This window comes from Manis pentadactyla, chromosome 6 (assembly GCF_030020395.1).
Source record: "Manis pentadactyla isolate mManPen7 chromosome 6, mManPen7.hap1, whole genome shotgun sequence".
Lineage (NCBI taxonomy): Eukaryota > Metazoa > Chordata > Mammalia > Pholidota > Manidae > Manis > Manis pentadactyla.
This window is the reverse complement of record NC_080024.1, coordinates 54,750,166-54,774,821: the sequence shown is the minus strand read 5'-3', so window position 1 is coordinate 54,774,821 and position 24,656 is coordinate 54,750,166. Positions and strand designations below refer to the sequence as shown.

At 39.9% G+C, this 24,656-nt stretch overlaps 1 protein-coding gene across 2 annotated transcripts in view; it reads right to left on the bottom strand.

Annotated features, from left to right (window-relative positions):
* The window catches only part of CERKL (ceramide kinase like), a 96,754-nt gene extending 74,688 nt beyond the window's left edge, over nt 1-22,066 (bottom strand). For both annotated transcript variants that reach the window (XM_036879411.2, XM_036879412.2), the window contains exon 1: nt 21,764-22,066. In XM_036879411.2, the coding sequence (XP_036735306.2) occupies nt 21,764-22,001 (238 nt within the window). In that variant the 5' untranslated portion in view covers nt 22,002-22,066. The remainder of the gene's footprint in view (nt 1-21,763) is intronic.
* Between the last annotated feature and the right edge of the window lie 2,590 nt (nt 22,067-24,656).

Below are 24,656 nucleotides of genomic sequence, written 5' to 3'. Positions count from 1 at the left end.
ATCAAGGTGGTAGTAATAATGCCGCTCAACTTTTAGATATAGTTCAAAAGAAGAGGTAACAGGATTTGTTGATGGATTGGATGTACAGAAAGAGTGGAATCTAGCAGGTCTCCTGGGATTTTTGGCTTGAGCAATGAAGTCTCCATGTGCTGGGATGGGAAAGTCAATAGGAAGTGTACAGTTGGAAGCTGCAGGAGAGAATATGAAGTTTATTTTAGAACACAGTAAGTTAGAGAAATCTGTTTGACCTCTAAGTTGACATTTAAGTATGCAGCTAAGGTTTACAAATCTGGAATTCTGAGGAGGTTTGGACTGTAAATATACATTTGAAGGTTATCAGTATTTTGGTAGGATTTGAAGACAAAAACTAGAGGAGATTGAACTAGAGAGTGGAACCAGTGAGAGGTCAGAGGGTAAACATGGGAAAATGAGGATAGCCAAGAGAAAAGACTGAGAAGGAGCAGGCCAGTGGGGTAGGAGGAGGACCAAGAGTGACATCCTAGAAGGTGAGTAAAGAAAGTTGCTTCAAGGAGCACAGTGTGATGAACTGACAGATTTGTTCACAGGTCAAGTCAGATGAGTGACCTTGACAAGTGAGCTGTGGAGTGATGGGAATCAAAATCGTAGAAGATTCAAGAAAGAATGAGAACTAAGTGGAGACGGAACATTTAATAAGTCAAGCTAGACTAATAAGTTGGGAGTGGGGAGCAAAGAAATGGAATCAAGCCCTCTACATGGATTACCTCAATTATTCTTCATACGAGTTCTGTGCTATAGAAATTATCTCACTTTACAGATGAAGATGTGGAAATTAAGATGAGCAGTATGCCGATGATTTTAATGAAACTGCTAGAATTTGATTCCAAGCATATCTGATTATCAAAGCTCATACTCTTACATTACTATTCAGTTTCCTATGAATTTGCCATACAAAATAAATATTGAGAAAAACATAGTCTCGCCAGTGGGAATACTGGCGTGGGAACTAGGAAGCCTTAATTTTAGCTGTAGTTCTGTCACCAGTCTTGAGGATTGGTGCCTTAATTTATGAGCTTGCTAGCTCATTCCTAACATAAGGGGATTGGAATAGATTCATCCATTCATTCAACAAATATTTATTAAGCCCTTATTTGCTATACACTATTCTAAATATTTAACAATGGTGAGAAAAGCAGGAACTTACCCATTAATAAGGAAGATGAGATGTATTCAATCTAATGTAATATTTCTTTTAGCTCTAAAATGCTATAACGGCTGTTTAATAAACATTAATTGACACAAAATTCTATTTTTGGCTAGTGCAAAAATGTTTAGATTTATCATATCACTGAAACCACACAGCACTGTAAGCTGGGTGCTATTATTAGATCCCATTTTACAGATGGGGTGGGAGGAAATAAGCTAAGAGCTTAAATAGCTTACTCCACAGTCACACACGAAGGGGCAAAGCTCAGATTCTGACAGATAGTATGACGCCAGAAATCATGCTCTCAGTAGTATAGAAAGTTACTATTATATCTCATTTTACTGGTGTTTAACTCTCTTCTGTTATTTTACTTTCCTTGATGGGTCTCTGAATATTCAAAATGGGAAATAAGAGTAAGAGAAACAGAAAAGAAGAACAATGAAAGAGAAACTGCAGAAGTAAAAGTGAATAGCAATATAAAGACAAAAATCAAGGAAATCAAGATAGTGGAGTAACATGAACAAAAAAGAAGCCTGAGAAGCTACCCAAGGGAAAGAGAATGACAGCCTGTGAGGTGGTAGCTCAGGTCACCGAGTCCCCAGGTACCACGTGCTTAACTGCACAGGACAACAAATGGGTCTGTTCAGCCATGACTCCTTCTATTCTCTCTGAAATTGTTCAAACATATTCATTTCTTAACTCTACTGAGCATCAATACTTCTAATGAGCCTAACAAAGTAAATATGCTCCCAAAAACATTTCAAAAAATAGTTCTAAATCTTTTTTCACACCTTGTGGTACAACTATCCTTGCTCCTGAAAGCAGTTGTTGAGGGTAAGTGGTGAAATCCCAACAGAAATCTGAGGAGAAAGGAGGCAGAGATGAGTTGCCTGGTCTTACTACCACTGAGATCACCCTCTGATTTTCAGCAGAGAGCCATATCTGGCTCCTCCCTCTACGTCAGGGACCTCTGCCAGGACCAGGTGCACAAGGACCCTCACTGGCTGGGAGCCATTTATCTTCTCTAGCTCTGAACAGGGAATGGTGATCGTGTAGCTGGGTTTTTTCATTTTGAATAACTATTCTTACAGCTAGCATTTCCCCTTGTATTCTGAAGATTATCTGGTGATCACATTACCTTATAAATTGTATAGATGAAATGTATCTTCCATCAATGATCTATTTAGCTTCAATATCTGTAGAGTGCCTACATATAGAGTCCCTGCTCTCTGCCAGGTGTTTTCTGACCTAAATATTGAGGATTTAAGGATGATTAGATATGGTTCTTTCCCTGTCACAGTTCAGCACATTGGGGAATGGACGCACACTGGCTAACTAGCCATCATGTGCAACTTTGCGCCAGATTATTCACAAAAGGCCACTGGGGCGCATCAGAGATTTTAAGAAAACCACCCAATCTGGTTCTCTATCTTTCATTCTAGCTTTCCACCCAGAGTACCTTTTCAACATAGATTCAGATTTATTCATGTGTTCCATGGATCTCTTTTTAAAAGTAGTCCCAAATTAAAAGGTGAAATTAGAACTAAATTTCTCTGAGAAACATGCTTTTATTTACATTTTCTTTCACAAATTCTCTACATTAGCTGAATTTCTACATTGACTACAACTTAGACAATCAGAAAAAGAAATCCATTTCAATTCTGTAGTTTTTACATTGCCTGAAATTCTCTATTCCAACTGTTTCTTTCCTTCCTTAACTCCTATTTAGCAGCTAAGAATAACTGTCTAGAGAGCAAAATATGTATTCAGAAGCTCAGTATTTCTCAAGTTCTCAGTAGGTAAAAAGTTGATACTAATAAAACATTTTACATATTTGCCAAGTTACCTTACTATACACAAATATTCCATTAATGTGCCTCTCACCATACAAGGCAACAGCTAGGTTTTAGTATAAACAGCATGCTCCAGAAACAGAGGGCATGGAAATCAGGATGAAATGCCTGCTGGGCCAACCCTGTATCAGACACTCCATCTCATTGAACTGTAAGTTATCTTTGGGGTATGCTGAGAATTAAAGAAGACAGGCATCCCTGTTTCTCAGCTTTAGTGAAGATCAAACAGATCCTCAGAGAGGTGAAGGAGCTTATCAATTACAGATATGAATGGCAGAGCCTTAATTGTAACCTAAGACTGGACTTTAAAGCTCATACAGGTTTTCTCTGTTCTATAAGCTAGAAGGACTTATAAAGAACCACCCTATAATTAATTGTATTATTGTGTGCTTTATAATCAGGCTTTGAGACAATATGGTTTCTTCTGTAGCATGGATTCATGTTTCAGCATATCTTTTGCTGTCTCTGAAACTCCAAGTTAAAAGCTACACTTCAGATTCTATTAAGAAAAAGGCACCAAAGAGAAGCAACAGATAAGTGATTAAAACCATGGCCTCTGAGGAAAGGGGTTGGGATTTCAGGCTCCATTATTACCTGTGTGACTCTGGGGAAGTTACTACTTAAAGTCTCCTTTTTAGTTTCCTCATCCAAGAAGAGGGGTGATCATGGCCCCTACTCTGAGAATTACTGTGAAGATTCTGAGCTCCTATGTATGATGCTCGTAAGTCCTGCCACACACAAAGTGCTACACAAGTGTCTGCTCCTGTTACCTGAAGTAACTCAGCAAACCACTTGCAGTCAGTCACCATACCACATCTGAACTAGATAAGCCAGACAGTGGCATCTATGATAGAATAGTGACAGGCAGGAATGATCTGAGCAGGCCTCAGTCTCACACTTAGGATACAAAAATGCTCTGGCCTTGTTTCAAATGCGTAAAAGTGGTTCCTATTAATAGGGGGCATCCTGAGCATTGATCCTAACGTGGACTAGGAAACCTCCCTTGGTCCAAGGGTGGACTAAGAAATTTCTGGAGTAGGTTAGAAGGAGAAAAGTAGGAATTGAGGGAGTATAGAAAATAACAGGGACATAAAATAAGAGATACCAAGAGGAAAAAATTACCAGAAGTTGGCTTATATGCCACTACCACTCGCACTCATCTTAGTTAGGCACGAATATTTTTCCAGATATTTGGGGAAATGTATCAAGTTCAGTTTGCATTCATCCTGAAAGGTTTATGTGCCCTGCTGTCAATGTGAAGTCCCTTATCAGTTTCACCCCGGGGGTGGGACAACAATGGTTTTGACACCTGATGATCATGTAGCATGCAACAGAAATTTGATCGCCATCACCTGGTTTCATCATCTTGTGGTTTTTCTTGGATCCTGGATTTTGTTACGGAAATACACAAACCACTGAGGAGGAAAACCTTCGTGCACTCTACAACTGGAAGGAAAGACAGTGTGCAGCTCTGCCCTGAGTACTGAGACACTAGACATGAGAGCACATCAGCCCTGAAATGTGCCCGTCTCCTTATTCACCATTTCAGCTTTTTAACAGATGTGAAGACTATGCCATAACCAGAGTTTACCGGTGAAGGAGTTGCTAAGAATTTGAGACTAGGTAATAGCATACCTATAAGATCGTCAACAACAAAAACACACGCTAATCATCTAAGATATAGAAAGTAAGATCCATGCATAATTATTTCAGAAGATTCTCAAAGTTTAAGTCTTGTCCATGATTCGCGTTCAAAATCATTTTTGTAAAAAAACAAAAAAAAAAGTAAACAACTCTACCTTTAGATGATCACAGTACTAACTGGCTCTTTGGATCTTGACTATTGACAAACTCTTATTTAAAAAGCTTCAGCCTCCAAAAACCAATACCATCAACTTCAGAAATTTTTGTAAGGAACTCCACAAGTGCTGAGGCAGTGAGTCTCAAACTGACCTCCAGATAATTATAGACCTTCCATGGCATGACCCCAAGGAGCTCTGCTTTACTTTCTCTCACAGAGGAAGGGAGGGAGGGGGCTTTAAGAAGCCCTAGGAATGAAGAGACCAAAATTACAGAAAGCACTGCTTTAGTATGGCTGTTGGTTCAAATAACTATGGATCTCACAGTGCCCACTTTGTTTGAGAGTTACTTGGGTGCTTCAAGATCAGGTATCAGTTCATTTGTTGAAAATGCCCTATTTTTAGTGGACATAATTTAAAAAAAAAACAAAGATAGTAGCCTGCAGAGACATGGTCAAAAGCTTCAGTTTCAGTATGTTAGGATTTGGAATCTTGGAACCCTTTTCCAAAAATTTGTTGAAACAATTTTATTAAAAAAAAAGGACATTGAGGACTTCTGCTATTCTTTAAGGGGATAATGAGCTAAAATTTACAGAAGTTCCTTTTCCTTTTAATGTATTGTAGAGTTACATTATTTTTCCAACACATGCAATGCAGTTACCACCTACACAAGATTATTATAATCTAGCCCAGGTAATTACTGCTGAGATCAGCGATTTAATGCCCTTTGTTTGCCAAATTTTTGTTTTCCCAAGAACCAATCCCACTCTATAAAGATGGGTTTCCAGGATACATATAATTATGCTGGATATAACATCTGTTGCTTTGCATGTTCAGAGTCTTACCAAACCAAGCTAAGGACACGCTTCCGTGAGGACTTTAGCAAGAGTGGCTGAATTATTAAAAGCTTAAATACTCAGAAGAAATTTTTTTTAAGCAGCATTCATCAAAAGTAAAAGCTCACTCTAATTTAAATATTTCCCATATAGAATTTCAGTCCTTATTTAGATAAATTTTAACATGGCTATGTGTTTTTAATATTATTCAATCCTGAGAATTATATTTACTAGGATTTCATATAGGAATCCTAGTGACTTTTCTATTTCAGTTATCAGTCAGAAACTGTCACTCAAAAAAAAAGCAACCTATAATCAGTATAGAGGAGAAAATAATACTGGTGACCTCTTTTCTGTATTTCATTCTTTAATAGCACAGTGGATTTAGATGACAGGACAGGGCTGCACTTTTAAATGTAGGTCAGTATTTTGATTGCATGACAAACGTGAATTGTTCAGACTTAAATAAAGCAGAGCAATATTGACCCAAATCATTTCTCTGTGTGGCCTTTTAAGGCTGTCCCAACAATCTGACAGTCTTAAGAACTTCCCATCATGCACTATTTATTGGCAAGATTTACTTGGAAGATACAGTCATAAGTGAACATTGATTTTGGTATAAAACCTGAAATAAACCCTTAATAGGGGGGAAAAATCAGACACGGTCATCTCTCACCAAACATTTGTACATAGACAAAAAGTTAAAGTTGTAAGTTCATCGTGCTTTAAGAAAACTTTAGAAGGACAAGCAAATTCAGATAGTGTTAGTGATATAAAATATATCACTGTCTTTTGAGAGCTTCTATTGCTGTTATTATATAACTAAGAGACAGCTCTTAGGGCTGCATTTAGACTGATTAGATTGCCCAAGTTCACAGAGATTCAGAATGAAAGAAGCCTACTTAAAATGTAAAAAAAAACATCTTTCCAAACCATTTTAATAGATTTTAGCTCCCTTGACTCTCCTAGCAATTCTTTTTTCTTAACATTACATGTAATTTGAAAGTAAAATCAGCGCTTCTTCAAGCTCCCAGCCCCAGGAGGACCTAGCACAGCTTTGCCTAGGAAGTTAAAGGTGAAGACTGACCCAGGATTAAGTAGAGAAACAAGTCAGTTTGAAAAGGTTCATCAAAGCCAGAAATGACCAAATAGAAAAATGGCCCTTCATCCACTTCTACACCCCGCTTCCTCTGTCCCCAGCTAATGCTGCTCTGAGCGCAGCCTCCTCCCCCAACACAGAGCTCAAGTTCTGATTTAAGTGGCTGAAGGGAGGGCTTGAGAAGGTTCCATCTGGAGGAAGACTTTGCCTCAAGCAAAACAACCCCCTTCTCACCACTCACTCTAATGTTTGTCCTCTCCTCGGCTCACACATGATTTAAGAGTCTCAAGTATGGAGAAGGTGAAACAGATTATTCTAGGAATTTTTCTAAAAGTAACAAAAGTGCTGACATTTACACTTTGCTTTTCCCCATATCATTTTAACCCTAACTATTTTTAAACCATCTTCGGATTTTACAATACCACTTCAGGAAAACATTTATCTGAAATAAGAAATATATAGTACTAAATTGAGTATTTTGAGGGCAGGGTTAAATAAAATTATGCAAATAATGAATATATATATTTTAGTAATTTATTGCAAAGATCAATATACCATTTTAAAAAGTGTTTCCATAGCTTCTGTTGTTCATAACCAGTGTCAGTATCTTTGCCTTTTCCACTACTAAGTTCCAGGCCTTATTTTCTACATTATCCATAAACTTTGAGATGCATTATTAAAATTCACTGGTTAAGAGAACTATTAATCTGGAAATATATATTATCCTAAAACACCGTTAGATTTATTCTCATATATTGGGATCAGGGAAACAAAGAAAAGAAATCCAATTATTTAAAACAGTAATCCCTTAACACTGGGATTTTGTTTTAATTATAAAGAGTGTTTCTTATTAAAAACAAAACAAAGCCTTGTCCTTTAAGGGAGAAATCCCATGTTTCTCTAGTGAACATGCATGCAAGATTTCCTAAAGAATGCTTCAACAAATTAAATTTGCTATTCTTCAATTTCCCATGATATAACTGACTTCTTAAAAAGAACAGCAAGTAAACAATTATGGGCCCACCTGTTCATGATTATCTCACCAGTCACCATACATAGTTAATGGAAATATATTTCTTTCTGTTCCCCCATTCCACCCCACCATAATAGTACAAAATTCCCTCTACTAAAAACTAAGTGTAGGCAGTAAAAAGTATTAAAATGAAAATTGCTAACTGATTTATTTTTATACTTCAAACATGACTCCAGATATGCCCAGTATTTGAAAATCCTTTCATGAATGTCCCCCCCATCGCTGTGGCTCCTCCAGGGCCTTGGGTAGAGTCAGGGGCACACAGCTATGACTGGAAGTAAATGACCCACCCTACAAGAGGCAAGGAAAGTCACTGGGGAATTCCCTCAGTTGATCCTAACCCCATCATACACAAAGGGAGACTAAACCACAATTGGGGGAAATTAGACTCCCCTTAGGGTCCAGCCCATGAGCCCACTTACGTGGCTGAGTGTTAGACACAGAAGGCTAAGGGAAATCCCTCTTTCCCAAGGGACACTGAGGCCCCTGCATCTCCTGTTTCAGGCCTAAAAAGAAAAAAGCTACTTAGGTACTCTACACAGCCTCACTCAGGTTTTATCCCTGAAACTAAAGCCTCTAGAAATCCTGTCGCCCCTCACAGGACGGCATTTTGGCATAGAAGGCGCACAAATACTGCCAAGGCCAAAGCTGAACCACAGCAGGTCCAGCACCTAAGGTAACTGGCAAGGGCCTCAGCTCAGTTTCAGCCAAGCAATGGCAAGCAGGGGACAGAAGGTAGTCCTGATGACATAAGTCACCCAAGGGACAGAGGGAGACTAAGAACAGCAAGGCGACTGAATGAGCACAAAGATGTGAGCGGTGACATGCTCAGAGTCTGAAGGAGTTCAACAGCTGATGCACAGAAACCAGAGGAGTAGAAAATAAAAGTAAGCTGTTCTAGTTATTATCAACAACATGGGTATATACTGTGATTAAGGACTTATGTATACTTATTGGGTTTCGATTTGGTATTAAGTGTGGAGGTAATGGAAAAATTTTATAGGTAATTCCCTCTAATAAAATAAGGGGAGGTGGAAAGAATCTACACACTGGAAAACATGGACAAATATTGCTATTCAAAGAAAGTTTTGTTTTTCATTTTGTTAATGTCCTAGGTTTGTTTAAGTACCATAAATACATGGCCATATTGCTTTCTTTAAATAAATTCCTATGTTTAAAAAAAGAATTTGAGGAAACAAAGAGGAAAACAGTAAAGAAAACACCAGAAAATGAAAATTTGTGATCACTGATTCTTAGCCAAGGTCATACCAAAATGAGTAAAAGAAGGTATCCCACTTATAATAAAATCAATGGCTTATGTTCTCTAGAATTCAACCAGTCTCCTATAGCAATGATCTCACAACTTCATAGAAACCACTTTCTTTTACTCTGTCTGCCTTTACATGCCCATTGATGATACTAAGGATTAGCAATCTCTGCTGTCCACATACAAACTGAAGATAGACCACAACTACTATGCACGTTTGTAAAATTCAAAGAGTAATTTCAAAACCATCTGAAAGCAATTTTGGAACCTAAAGTATCTATTAATAGGGTACTTTCTATTAAAAGTATTAATTAAAAAATATTTCAAAGTGGAATCATGAAAAGATACTTTGAAAATAATGTGCACAGGTAGCTCAATTTCTTTCTAAACTATGCCATCAATCTAACTCAAAGTGTTCTTAATATCAATAGCATAAAAACCAGAAAATCAGCATAATCTAATGAAATACTGTAGATTCACATTTAAAAGTGCCTGATAGGTCAAATTCTAAAAAAGAAACAGTAGATACCACCACAAAACTAGCAGATGTTTCTTGAGGTTATTTCTAAAAAAAAAAACATAAGCATATGTTAAAGAAATCTGACACTATCACAGAATCAGTTGGTGTCTAAATAATAGCAGCTCCTTATGGCAATATGGTAATATCTGTATCAAATGCACAACACATTATGTCGCAACAGTATGCACAGACAAAAGAGCATCAGGGGCAGCAATAATGACCAGTGCTTTCATTAAGGTGAAAAAATAAAATTAGAAGGTTATATCCAGGGCGTTAATATTGTTTAACAGTAAATTGACCAAGATAGACGGTATGTTGAATTTTCAGAGTTTGCATTTAACTGACTTTATTGAGACTTTAAAAACAGAATATTAAGCAAATTAGGACACAAGTTTTTATAGGAGTCTCCAACATAGGCTTTCTGATTTCTTGAGTCTATCCAAGAAAAATGGTGAAGACAGTTGTTATTTTCAAAGCTAATATTAATACTTGCTTAGTTTAGAATATGAACAAGAATTCTTCAGGACAAATCAATGGCTTCAACCTGGTATCTACTCTAAGTAGTTAAGCAATAAATAACTGCTGAATGATTATTTTAATCTAAAGTACATAATTTCAGAAGTATATATTAACTTCAACCTCAGAAGTCTGAGATATTCTAGAATATTTCTTTGGAATTAGTCATATCACCTGAAAATATACACAACAAATGCTAGGTCTTTGAAGGTCTTTGAAAAGTCAAAGCCAAAAGGCATTCCATAGTCCTCCAGACTAATTCTTGAGACTCACAGAATGCTCCAGAAAGTTAAATTTGAAAAAGCACTCAGAAATGTAATGCACACATTTGTCCATACAGAAGAATTGAAGCAACATGAGTCTGGCATGTACCTAACAAAGTGTTTAAGTACCAAGAAGATGGGAATAAAATTAGGTTCACCCATGAGATGTTTCCATGACACTAAACCAGTAACAAAGTAGGTTTGGTCCCAGTGCAAAACATTCAAACAATCTGGAAAATGATACATTCATTTTTCACTCAGGAGCTAAGATAAACAGTTTTCCTCAAATATGAAAAATGCTAATTCTTAGAAATGGCAATGTGATTTTTAGAGAAAAATTTCTACTTTTAAAATAAGAGATTATAAATCAAATTCCATGACAAAAATGTATACACGCTTAGTTTATTCTAAGTAGCTAAATGAAATATCAAAAGTAAGTGGACTATGAGTGGAAATTTAAAAATGCACTACATTCGCAAGATTTTTACTATACTGAGTTTTCATCTGTATAATGGAAACCATAACAAACCATATACTATCTTCCCTTTACATATTCAGTGCATGAATAAATACATAAAATTAAGGAAGCTAGTACTAACAGTTACTCACTTTTGTTGACCATATTCTTCTTGCATAGTGGATATTAGGAAGTACTTTGAACTATGTATTTGTGACATTTAGCAAACTTCAGAAGTTTAATTTGAAATAAATATTATTTATATTAGCAAAAAAATTTTATGAAATGAATTTTTTCTGATTTTAAAGTGATAAATAAACAGTTCTTTCCTATGTATAAAAATTGACATATTTAAAATTTCACTGACCCTTTATATTTTGAAAATACCTAAATATTATTGCTGCATAAAGATCATTAACTTTACTTACCAATATTTAATGGATGTTTTCTGCAAATAGCTTTAAACTTTCTTTTTTTTTAAGTAGCCTCAACCTCAAAGGAACAGGACACAGAAGGGGAGAGCCTGAGGCTCATGAGAACACAGATCTTAAGCTTGAAAGGGTTCAACTTACAGTCCTTCAGGAACGATTTTCTCCAGCTTATGCGCTTTTCAAGCCCTCCATTTCCCCTCTGTTTAGACATTTTACTAGCCACTGGTATATTTGATGCTTGGTAGAACACATTTCAAGTAAGGTGCTTCTCATTTTGCTCATCTGAGAATTAATTTTAGCAGTGTCTACTACTGATTCCATTGTCCAAACTAAAAATCTCAGCCTCACCATTGTTTCCTCCCTTTCTCTCAAGCCTCACATCTTCCAAATTCTGCCTTGGACAGTATCTCTTCATGGAGCCTCACCACTCCATCTCCCTGCCTCCTGGAGCTTCTGGCATCGTAGAGCCCATTTCTAGTCCAGCCTGACCCTGTATAGTCCTTTTAAACCTTAACTCACTGTAAAAGACATCCTTGATAACCTCTGACACTTGACCTTTACCACCCTTACTCAACCCCCAGGTTAAGAAACCAACTTCCCGGCGTGATATTCAAGGCCCTCTACAAACTACTGACTTATCACAAAAGGGCACTGGTATCTCCCCCCATGAACGACACTCTCCCCACAGACTCTGATCTTATTTTCCCAAAAGACCAAAGCATTCTATCCTGAGATATCTTTTTCCAAATTATTATTTTCCTAGAATGGTTTCCATACACCTCTGTGTTGCCAACTCCTAGTCGTGCTTCAAGGCCTACAGTCAAGTTCACCCTCACATCATTCTGCAGCTTTAACTGAATGCCCTCTCTGCCCACCCTAACAAAATTATTTTCTCTTTTAGCTACATTTCCATGGTCATTTTTAATGCCCTGTAATCCTTCAATGGCACATAAATTAGATCAGTTATTTTACTGATAAGTCTCCCTGAAGATTGTGAACACTTTTGAAGCAGAAATTGTGTCAAATTGACTATAGCCCCCCTGGAGCCTATCAGAGAACACAGCACATAAGTGCTCCCCAACGTTAAGAGGAATAAGCTAAAAACATGAACAATTTAGTGAGAGAAAAAAAATTAAAACTCTGCTGAGATTACAGTTTCTCATCTATCAGATTGGTTAAAAACGTTTGATAACATACTCTTTTGGAGACACTCACAGAAACAGGCACCCTCACATAATGATGCCAGAGAAGCACAACAGCATGATTCTTTTGATGGACTTAGGACATAAGGAGCAAAATCACATAGGCAGGCAGGGGGTAGACAGGAAACCTGCACTGTCCACTCAATTTTGCTGTGAACCTAAAATTGCTCTAAAACAATTTTATAATTCTATAGGAATTTGAGTCAACTACACCACTTCGAAGAATCTATTCCAAAAACATATACTGGCAAACAAAATACAAAGAGGCACATAAGGTTTTTCATTATTTCACTATTTGCAACAGTGAAAATGACTAGAAGTCCAAATCCTTCAACAGAGAGCTGGTTCAACAAACTCTAGTACACAATGAATTAGTATGCAGATATAAAAGGGAATGAGAACTCTTACTATATATATATATATACATAGCATGTATGTGTGTGTATATACATATATGAACCTCATGAGGTGATATGCCAGGTATATTGTTAATTTAAGAAGTCAAAGTAGAAAAAAAGCATGTATGGTATGTGACCATGCATTTAAGCAAGTGGGAAGGGGTGGGATAAGAGTAAAATATATGTATATGTTTGCCTATACTTAAAAAATAAGACAATAACCCAAAACTTACAAATAAGCTTACCTATTATAGGAATGAAGGAAAAGGGTAGAAAGAACACAGGTTAAAGTTATACTTTCCAGAACATAGATTGGTTAGAATTGACTCTGGAATCATATAAATATTTTCCATAAACATAAAACAAAAATAAGATTTTAAAAAAGCAATGCCCTAAAAGCAAAATGAAATCAGTTCTGCAAGTGGAAGATGTAACTTCACAGAAAGGAACTGTCTTTAAAACACAGTAACCTGACTACACAGAGCATATGTAATGTTCTAAGTGCTATTTTCTCTAGGATCAACAAAAAAAAAAAAAACAGAATAATCTTAAATGGCTCTCTATAATTTTATGTTGATGGTAGCATTGGTGGTGTTATTCTGTGATGTATATCTTGCAGGAAAAAGCAAATGACTAACGACAGTGTTACAGTTTGGAATCAGGATGTTGAGGGTAGGAGGAAAGACACAAAAGTAAAAACATTTTAGTCCTGAATTTGAAGTGTCAGCATAATTCAATAATGCATTTTCTATTTCAAGGGAAAAAAACCTTCCTAGCTCTATTTCTTGAACGACCTAGGAAACAGGACCATATAAGGGAGTATCAGCAATGAGCACACCTGCTACTCAAAGAGTGGCTTCTAATACCACTACCCAATAAAAGAAACTAGGCTTCCTTGGTGATAGCATGGATGTCACCTCTGAGGCACAAAACGTTTGAGGAGAACCTGGAGTATCTTGCCATTCTGCAAAGCAAGGAAGCTATCAGACATAGCTGAGGGAATGTCAAAATGACACAGAAGACAACTTGACAAGGTTCACATTCATCCAAAAATCCAGAATTGGGATAATTTGAGTATTAATAAGAATAGCCACTGCTGTGAATTAAAATGTATGTAATATGTTTAAATACCTGAGTTCATAATGATAATATAAACCTCATTTCACTGTGCTCACTGTGGCTGCTGTGACCTCTTGGGAAAAACTCATCCTCTTGCCACAAGGGGTGCAGTTAGATGACAGCCTACAGCTATTAGCAGCATCAGGATCCATGTCGACTTTGGAGTCGAGATCTCACACTCCTCCCAGGCAGCCCCCAGTCCATGACAGAACAGGGCTGAGATTTGGCCATTCTGCCCAAGGCCGGGCTCCTGATGGGTAGTCTGTTCTCCCAGGCTCTCACCACAGGGAAGCAAAGCCGTCATCAGATACACGTAGTGGGCACAGGCTTTCCCTGCCCCTGTTCTGGCCCCACTCTACAGGTGTCGGATTGGCCTCACGGTCTGAAGGTTATCCTTCCCAGTCTTCTTCCTACCCCTTTTATCTTTCAGGCATTTGTCCCCAGTAAACTTCTCATATTCCTATGGGAAGCTATAGTCCAGACAACCAGGTCTATTCAGAAAATAAATTGCAAGGAAGAAAACAAGAGGGAGAAGAATCTGTGAATAAGGAGATATAAAAGACATAGCAACCACCTGCAAAATTCAACAAATTTCAATGTTGATTTATATATTTTTTTTTATTAATTTTATTTTGGTATCATTAATCTACAATTACATGACGGACATTATGTTTACTAGGCTCCCCCCTTCACCAAGTCCCCCCCACATCCCCGTTCACAGTCACTGTCCATCAACATAGTAAGATGCTGTAAAATCACTACTTGTCTTCTCTGTGTTGCACAGCCCTCCCTGTGCCCCCCCCCCACACTATACATGCTAAAAAAAGAAAGAGAGAACCAATCTAGGGAATATGAACGACTGGATATTTAAGGATATAGAGGATACTTTTAAATTGGAATAGTATTGTGATTATATTGTATACTTTTTTAAAGTCCTTATCTGTTAAAGATATATGCTGAGTTGTTCATAGATGTAATTATATAATGATGAGAAACTGCTTCCAGTTATTCCAGAGAAAGAAAGCAAATGACTAGGACATAGAGGAAAAAAGAGTGGCTGAAAAACTGTTTAAACTCAATAATATGTTGCACAGGAACTCTCCCCTCACTGGGTTTTACATGGAGGCTTACTGAAGTATTTTTTCTATGTTTGATGTTTTCCATATTAAGAATATTGGGTTTAAAAATAACTTTAAAAACTCCCATTTCTCTCTCCCACTTTCATCACTCAGACGTGAAAGTGGCCAGAGAAATGGAATACAGTGGAATATGGTGGAACTGCCTGAACGGCCTAGAAGTCAGATGATATTGCTGTATTAAAGAACTTTCATTTTGGACCACAGTGACTAATTCAGACAGCAGACAGACTCCTGAAGGCACTGGGGGGATTCCTTCTTGCTTGTGTGGGGCAGCAGCTTAAGCTCCTGGGTAAAGTGCAGGCTCTGAAGTCAGACTGCTTGCATTTGAATCCCAGCAGTTCCATTGCTAGCATGACCCTGGGTGAGTTATTTGTCATCTCTGGGCCCTAGGGACAAAACTCCTATCTAGACTACACGGTCTTCATGGGAAGATTAAACAAGATAAGATACTTAGCACGTGACTTGGCAGAATAAACCCCAATAAATGTTCACTATTTTCAGTCAAACACCGGACACTGTTGTACAGCAGCAGTAGTTTCCAGAACAATGTTTCTGATGAAAATTTTGGAAGGTACATAGGAATTCCCTGATGCCAGCTGGTACATTATTTTAGACTTATCTTTAGGCTTACCATAAATCCATAGCACATACCTGCCTGCCTACTCACTGCCTCTGGGTTCAGTCCCTGATGACACTAAGGGCCTTCAACTTCTGGTTCACTTGCCAGAAGTTAGCATAAGGTTTAATTTCCTTTGAACTCCATTTCTCTCCCTCCTTTCACCACATACTGATTTTGGGAAACACAAGAACATACTATAAAGAGCCATTTCTCCTAACGGTTCCTTCTTTTTGCTTACACCACACACACACACACACACACAGAACTCACTTGCTCAGCATACACTATGCCCCTTGCTGGCACAGTACTTCTAAAACTTGGGCAGGAATACAGTCCATGGAATGACTATGTTGAAGATTTTGATGATGTTTGTAGATTTGTTAATATTTGAAATGCAATTGGAAATGCAAGCCCACTAATAGACTAGGTGGGATAAGCAATAAGGTTCAGAATAAGTATTCCAGTACGGATATCACAGTGAACTATACCTACTGCATCACTGGCCCTTTAAACAGGGATGGTCCACTTTCCCATATAATAGCACATAAATGCCCAGTCTAGGCAATTGCATCCTCCAACCTATTTGTTGATTCCTGTACCTACTGCTGTGGCTTTCAGATTCTTTAGCTTCACCTTGTTTAGACTTCTTCAGTTCACTCTGGGCCCTCCTGCTTTGAACAATCCCATCTGGGTCACCCTCTGGTTTACTGACCTCAATCAGCCATCTGACTTTCTATAGGGCCTTGACTTCAGTGCAAGTACTGTTCCCCACTCTGAGGAGGATATTTCTGTGCCAGTTTCAGCCACAAAGACACCCCCCCACAGGGGGAAGGGCTGGGGGAAGGGGTACACAAAACAGATGGGTTTTGAAAAGTCCTTGCCTTTAGATGATGCCACAAGGTTGAGGAACAACGTTAGTATGCAGTTATTTTAAATATATTATTCTTATAGTAAAAGACAGATTAAGTTTGCCAAATTTCAGTTTAAATAATGAGTCACAATGACCATGAGGAATACAATTTTATGTGCAAGACTTCAACTTTCGTGTCAGCTAATTAATTCACAAAAAATAACAGCATTTTTGTTGTGCTCACGAAATATGTTACAGGGCTTTGGCACTTCGCCATTGCTGGACTCAGTTGCTTTACCTTTAAATCAGCAACTCAGGATGCATGATTATACCAGTTCTACATCAAGATTAATTATTTGGAAAGTGTCCCTTCCTATAAAGATTAAAACCAACATCTGAAAATAAAGAGAATTAACTTTTTCAACTCGCCATGAGTTAGAGCTGTGTTGTCCCATGTGATCACCACAAACTGCATGTGGCTATTAAATGTAAATTAATTAAAATGGAATAAAATTAAAAATGAAGTTCCTCAGTCATATTTAGGTGCTACATTTCAGGTGCTCAAGAGCTACATGTGGCTGGCGGTAATCGTATTGGACAGAGCATTCCGTCATCACAAAAAGTTAACTCAACAGTCATGCTTTGGAGATCTACTCTATGTTTGTTTTCCTATACTGACCAGCTTACTTTAATTAAAAGCTATAATTTATACAAGCTTTATGCAATATTTATCTAGTAGGTTAAAAGACCTATCAAAGCCTTTTAAAACTTCATAAATAGTACATACAGTTATTTGGTGAGCTTGATTTTTCACACCCAGCTTTTAAAAATCCTTTCAAATTTGACAACTTAGGAACATACTAACAATTTTTTGAATATTTTCTTAATATGTAGATTGACGAATCAAAGCATCATGTTTTACTGAGTAATTAGTCCTTCAATAATTCACATAATAGGTCATTTTGGGGTTTAACCTCTGTTTCCATTATCTCTGACCACACGGTCCACTGACAGATGTCTCACTTTGGATGTACACAACAGAAAACTGGGATCTGTTTCACATACATCTGTTCCCAAACAGCTTAGGTAGATTAATACTTAGAATGTAGCCAGCTCTGCTAAGTCCTGAATAATCACTAACTCTTGTTTTAAAATTGTTTTTTCTACTCATTTCCACATTCTTCCACATTACCTTTCACATTGCTAAATTTCCAGCAAATAAATCTTCATGTAAACAAAGCACAAGAAAATCATTTTAACTTTCTTCCAAAAGAAACACTTTCAAGACCTTATTGTGAGCCCAGCTTTCTCACATTTTCTGGTTGCTGCTCTAATCAGCTGAGCTCAGTGTTGTGGTAGAAATACCCCTTTGAAAAAACAGAACATGAAACTGTCTAACCTGGAGTGGTAAGTCTATGAAAAACAGAGAATTGAAAGCCATAATTAAGATTTGAAACCCTCATATTGTTTTTAAAAATATTTAAAACAGATTCTAATGCTAATCAACATAAAATCCTCACTCTGAAATTTTATTAGAGGGAAAAATTAATGAAACAGAAGGAAAAACTAGTCTTTTTGTCCATCATGAAGAAATCTGCTTATGACCAGCCTTGACCAACAATTTTCTATCAAAAAATGCTTTCTTCCTCTCTAAACATGGCCTGTGCTGAGGTGATTGCCCACCTCTCATCCTTGTGCCCTAAAACCAGGGGAGGGGAGCACGGGGCCCTACTTCCCATGCAGTTCTTCTAATTAGAAATTCATTAGGGCTGGAAAGCTGCTGTAAAACACATCTACTATACACACGCCAGATGGTTGACCCCGCTGATCATTCACAGTACTTACACTTATTAAGATGTCCTAACACCTGAAGTCTATAAAAATAGGTATTTTTTTTAACTGCAATTTCAGAGAGTTGATGGTTCTTAGAGATCGTATCATAGAAATGTCGCATTTTGCAGGTGAATAACCTGTGGTTCAGTGGGCTTCAATGATTTACCCAAAGTCTGTTAGTTGCAGAGATAAGACTGCAGGGCCTTTAGTGACCTCTCCTGAAACCTTTCCTATGCCACAGATGGGAGATCATAGACTGCTAGAGTAGGGAGTCTACAAAAGATCCCATAGTGCTTGTCATACTTACAAGGTGCCGTCCATTAGTAAATGGTGAAGTTACCAAGGTGACATAGCAGAGAGAGACTTGTGGGCATTCAGTATTCCTTTTGTAGAGATCACCAAGCTGATTGTTCTTTAATGTACCCAAATTTGATCTTAATACAGTCTAATCCTACCCATTACCAACTCCCTCCCCTGACCCCCCAGCAGTAGCTTTTCCTTAAAGGGAACACATCATAAACCAACACAGTGCTTACCCCCATAATTTACCCGACCTTTCTCATTTGGCCTCAAAAAACCCAATTGATCCCTTTCCCATTTCTTCAAGGTTTTGCTCCCTCCTAGGGCACTGCTAACTTGGTAATTACTTTACATTAACATGAAACTCACGAATGATTCTACAAGTGGACATTTGAGATTCCAGTAGTAAGATCATTACGTACAACTGCAGGTAATAAAGATGTTTTCTGAACAGATGATGCCCTTTTGTACACAAAGTCAAAATTTACATTATAGTGGTGGCGTCTGGTCATCTATGCCCTGGTCAGTGCTTTCTAACCTGCCACTGAGCAAAATGAAACCTTCTGGCCACACCATTCACAGTGAAGAAGTGGGCCAACATTAGCTCAAGAATCTTTTTTAAAAAGAGGTCTTATGCTTTAACAAAAGGGGAGGGGATACTTTCTTACATGTGATAAGAAGTCACTCTTAAATTGTAGAGTAGTAATTATCAAGGTTCTCTTTCTGAAGAACTCAAACACATATCACTACAAATTTGCCAAAACCCACAGAATGAACAAGACCACCAAAAACCCACAGAACACCAAGAGCAAACCCCAACGTAAACTGTGGACTCTGGGTGATAATGTGCCAATTTAGGTTCATCAGTTGGAACAACTGTACCACTCTGGTGGGGAATGCTGATAACTGGGGAGGCTGTGCATGCATGGAGAGAGTAGAGGGCATATGGGAAATCTCTGTGCCTTCTCCTTAGTTTTGCTGTGTACCTCAAACTGCTCTAAAAACTAGTCTTTTTTTTTTAAATTTACTAAGGCACTATGATGTTTAAAAAGTGAATTGTCTTGCAAACATCTCATAAGCCTGATCTAATAATGCCCAGTGACCCCCATCCCAACCCCACCTTTTCCTGGAACAGCCAGTCACTGCCCAACTAGCAATGGACATGGTCTCCCAGACCACATCCTCCCACACCATGTCATCTCAGGTACAGCAACCTTGATGTATTTTGGGGGGATCAGTTTCATTTGTCTTTCAACACTCACATCTAAGCCAATTTCACATCCAGGAGTACTTCTCACATTTAAACATCTCCCTTAATATCTCCTTTTCTTTTCTCACTCATTATTTTACTAAGTAAAACATCTCTTGGTTTCTTCTACAGCTTACTATGGTGCTAGACTTCTGTACCTCCAATTTTAAGGGCCCAAAATGATCTGCACACCAGGTGTTACTAACAAAGAAAAAGTGGTACACCTAGATGAAGGGCAAGAAAAACAAAGGCTTTAGGGCAAAATTAAAGAATCAGTAGTCACTACTTCTAGAGTTACACTTGTAACCATCAGAATGTCTTCTAACGTCATCAGGAATGCTAAATAAGCTGGCCTTTCCCCAATCACCACTCAATATAAAACAGCTTTTCTTTTTTTGTGCCATTACTTGCCTTTTTGTGTACTGACATTGCAACACTGATTAGTATGACCTCTCATTGTGTGTCTCGTTTAAGTTCTGTGGCATTTCAGCTTCATTGTAGTGTAAATCAGCTAAGTTGGCTCTTGTAGGATAGTCTAAACTCCAGCATACATTTCTGTATCACCAAAATTCAGACTTAAACAGTTCTATGTCCCTTTCCCTAGCTTTTAACTCAAAGGTTCAAGAGAATATTCCACCTTGGTTTTCAAACACCTGAAAACGTTTGAATTAAAGTCAAAGGTAGTTTTAAGAGAGCAAGCATGGCACATGTAACAGCAGAATTCACGTTCAACCAGTGCTGGCTGGGTCCCTGAGTAGTCAGATTCTTATTAAATTTTTGCACATGATATTTTAAAAGTGACTTTCTATTCTTTAATATAAATAGCACATTGTGTCTTGTTTCCCAACAGGACATGGCATTTTTTAAATTTCATAAGCTTGTATTTAGCCAGAAGAGATTGTACCACATCCCAAGGTTTCTCCCTAAATCATCTCTAGACTAAAACTTGAAGTAGTTCTATTGTAAAGTGTGGGGTTATAACACTCTAAAGTTTTAAGTCAATAAAAGGCAAATTCATTTAGGGGCACTATAATTAGCAATCACAATACAGACAGGTCACAGGAAGGCAAAATAGCACGGAGAAGAAAGTAGTGACTCCAGCATCTTACTACGCTGATGGACAGTGACTAATGGGGTTGTCGGGGGGCTTCATATGGGTGAATGTTGAAACCACAATGCTGCTCATGTGAAACCTTCATAATATTGTATATCAATTAATAAAAGAGTGAGAAAAAAAATAAAAGGCAAATTCAAGTAAAAACATAGTGATTGCAAAGTCAACATTAAAAGTCAAAACTTCTATACTGAGCCTGGAGAAGACTTGATTCTAGACACTGGCAAAGAATGTGAGGGATGGAAAAGTCCAAGAGACCCTAAAACTTTGGGATTAAACTTTCAGAAGTCAGCAAACTGAGGTTTGGATTCGAACCCACGAGTAGGTGCACTCTAAAAAACTTCATACTTTCAGTGTGTCGGCAGAAGTTGATGCATTTAGAAGGCAAGAGAAGTTGACCTTCCCGAGTTAAGAGAACACAGCCCATTTGGGGCTCAATTCTTGTTCCTGCATCCCAGAAGCTGGGTGTGACGTTGGCCCGGGGCTGTGCCGGGCACCGGGAGGAGGGAGAGGGAGGCCCCGGGGGATGGCCCGGGCTCTCCCCAACCGGGGAGGAGGAGGCGGGGGCCCGGCACGCGGGCAGAGGAGGAGCCTGGGGAGGGCGGAAAGCAGGCGCCGGATGGAGGGTGTGGGGCGGCGGACGGGGAGGAGGCGCCAGGACCGTCCCCGGGACCACTCACCCGCGGGGCTCTCGGGCTGGATGGGCCTCCACCTCAGGGCCCGCTCACTCAGAACCACGTCGCAGCTGCCCCTCCCGATCTCGAAGATGCCCCGCAGCAGAGTCCGGTCGGCCGCTGCCTCCGGCTGCGGCAGGGACGCCCACAGCGCGGAAGGCGCAGCAGCCGCCTCCAAGGGCGCCTCTTCCTCCCGGCCGCCCTCCAGGGCGCTCACACGGCTGCCTCGCCTCCCTCGCGGCATGGCGTGGCTGCAGGCTGGGCCCAAGCCAGGGGTCCGCGGAGGCCTTTTAGGAGAAGGAAGACGTCTCCGCCCGGACTCGAGGCGCGTCGGGCGCTGCCACAGCAACGGCGCACAGGGCAGAGGCCCAGGAGGGAGGCGGGGCGGGCAGGCGGGGCTGCGCTGACCTGGGCCGGCACCTGGGCCCGCCGGCCTCCAGTCCCCGCCACTCACTGCGGAAAGACCCCGTCCAGGCAGAGGAGTGACTCCCTCCGCCTAGTCACTACTGTTTCATGGGATTTAGAGTTTCGCGTTACTCACAGTTGCATAAAGCTGCACTTCTCAAACTTGGACTTAGATACTCACCCCCTGGGCATCTTGTTAAAAATGCAGGTTATTGTTGCAGGTCTGGGGTGAGGCCCGAAATACTGTATTCCTCGGAAGCTCCCAGATGAAACTGACTCCAGTGCCGCTGGTGCGCTGAACACACTTGAGTCGCAAGGGGATGCGCCTCTGTTTTCCACCTGCTTTTCGTGGGCTCTCCTGGAGAGCGGAGCTCCTGCTTTATACCCATGCCTGTACGCCCTCAGGACTTAGCGGTCCTTGCGCAGCTGGTAGAGAGAGCTCACTTCCCAAAAGCCCTGAGAAATGGCGAAAGACAAATTCTCCTTTGACAAACAGTATTAAAGGTGCCTTCTGCTGTAATAAGTATTGAGGGTCCTACTTTGGCGATTCCCCAGGAGATCTCCTCTTGTCAGTCTTTGCCTGGATCTGGCACTCCCCGGAGAGAGCTGACAAGCAGCAGGGTTTGTTCTCCTCAAGGCTGCTGCTGTGATGGAGTGTTACCTGGAAACGGAGAGAACCCTGGAGCATCCGTGCTTCATTTTCTGCTGATAGCTGAGATTCATAAAATTAGCTGAAACTGTTAATATGAAAAGCAGAGAGTCTGGAGGCCAGTGGCCTCAATCATGGCTGCACATTTTAACTCCCTGGGGAGTTTTTGTTTTTGTTTTTTTTCTAAATCCAGATGCCCTGGCTACCGTCACAGACAGTTAAATTGGAATCTCTGGTGACGGGACCCAGACTTCAGGAGTTTTAAGCTCCCCATGTGATTCCAATAATCAGCCAGGGCTGAGAATCACTATTCTAGCAGTGTATTAACAGGGAGCTGACAACCTGTCATGGTGAAACAGGAAGAAAGTTCTTGGGGAGAGGAGTAGGAAGTAAACTGGCAGGCTTTTATAAGGTCAGAATAATTGTACTGAGAAAAATTTGGGGGTGAGAGAGTTAAAGAGGAAATTAAATTCATGAAGTTGTGAGTCTAGTTCTAGTTCCAGTGTGCTGGTGCTTAACCACTGACTGCAGATAGGCAGCCAGCCACTCTGTCCTTGTCCCTGGTCACACTGCAAAGACAGAAGAACTAATGGTAGCAGCAGTGTCTCAAGCCTCCGTGCTCAAACTGGATTTCAGAAAACCAGGGAGCCTGTAGACCTAGCCAAATCCCTTTCAGACATAAAGTGCATGTGTGCCGGTTAAGCTAGGGCTCTGTGGGGAAGTTAGGGTTCCTATGGCCAGGATACCTCCCTGAACTTAAACCACCTGATGACGTAACTGGCCTGTTGCTGGGCTACCGCTTCCACACCTTCATAGAGAGCTCGGCCCAGTGCTCTGGGCAGGGGCAGAGATGCTAGTGCTTGACCTTCCGCCAGGAGAAGAAGTGGGTAATAAACCCTTTCACCCCAAAGAACGTTTTGCTGTCAATTTCTTTGGTCACATTGAATCCATAGCGAACTTGCCCGGAGCTGAAACCCATTGGCAAGACAGGCTCTTACTCTTTAATGCTCTGAAAACAAATAGCCAAGCTTCCAGGCAAAGTGGGGAAGAGCCTCAGCTCAATCTGATGGCAGGTAGCTATTTCTTGGAGCCAAAGCGCACCTGCTGCTCGGCCGCACGCCGCCTCAGGTGGTCCTGCGCAGCAGCCGTTAGTGAGGAGGGCTAGTGCCCTCCACAGAGCACCGTAGTTTCAGAGTCAGCAGCTTGTAGTCACAGCTGTCAGGCAGTCAACACAATTAGAGCTCGTTGGCATTTTAAAAGCTCACCGATAGCCAGGGCAGATAGGCCAACGAGGTGGCTATTTCTTAGGACCTTTGTGAGGGGCAAGTTGCCATTTTTCAAGCTTCAGTCAGGCAAGACAGTCAAAAACATCAGCTCTTCCCTTTTTAAGGTTGAAAGTAATGGCTGGGCTCCATTCTTTCCCTTTGATGAGCTAGCCTCTTCCTGAGCTTTAGGTTCCAGTGCCCACCCAGGGTTATGTCCTCAGACTCTATCTAAATTGGCATCACTGCCATGGTTTTACATACTGTCAGGACTCCTCGAGATGTCACCAGCCCCAACCAACTTCAGAAACCATGTCCAGCTGCCTACCAGGTATCACTATTTGGCTATTCAATAATCATCTAAAACGTAACATATCTAAAAACCAAACTCATGATTTTCCATCAAAACCTAGTCCCCACAATGTTCCGATTCTCAGTAAAACGTGTCCTCAAAACCCTTGATGTCATCCTTGTTTCCTCTCTTTTTCTCATGCTTCACATCCAAGCCACTGGTAAATCCTGTCAATCCCATCTGCAAAATAACTCCTTTAGTCCCCTCTCATACTAGGCTGCACCCCTGCAC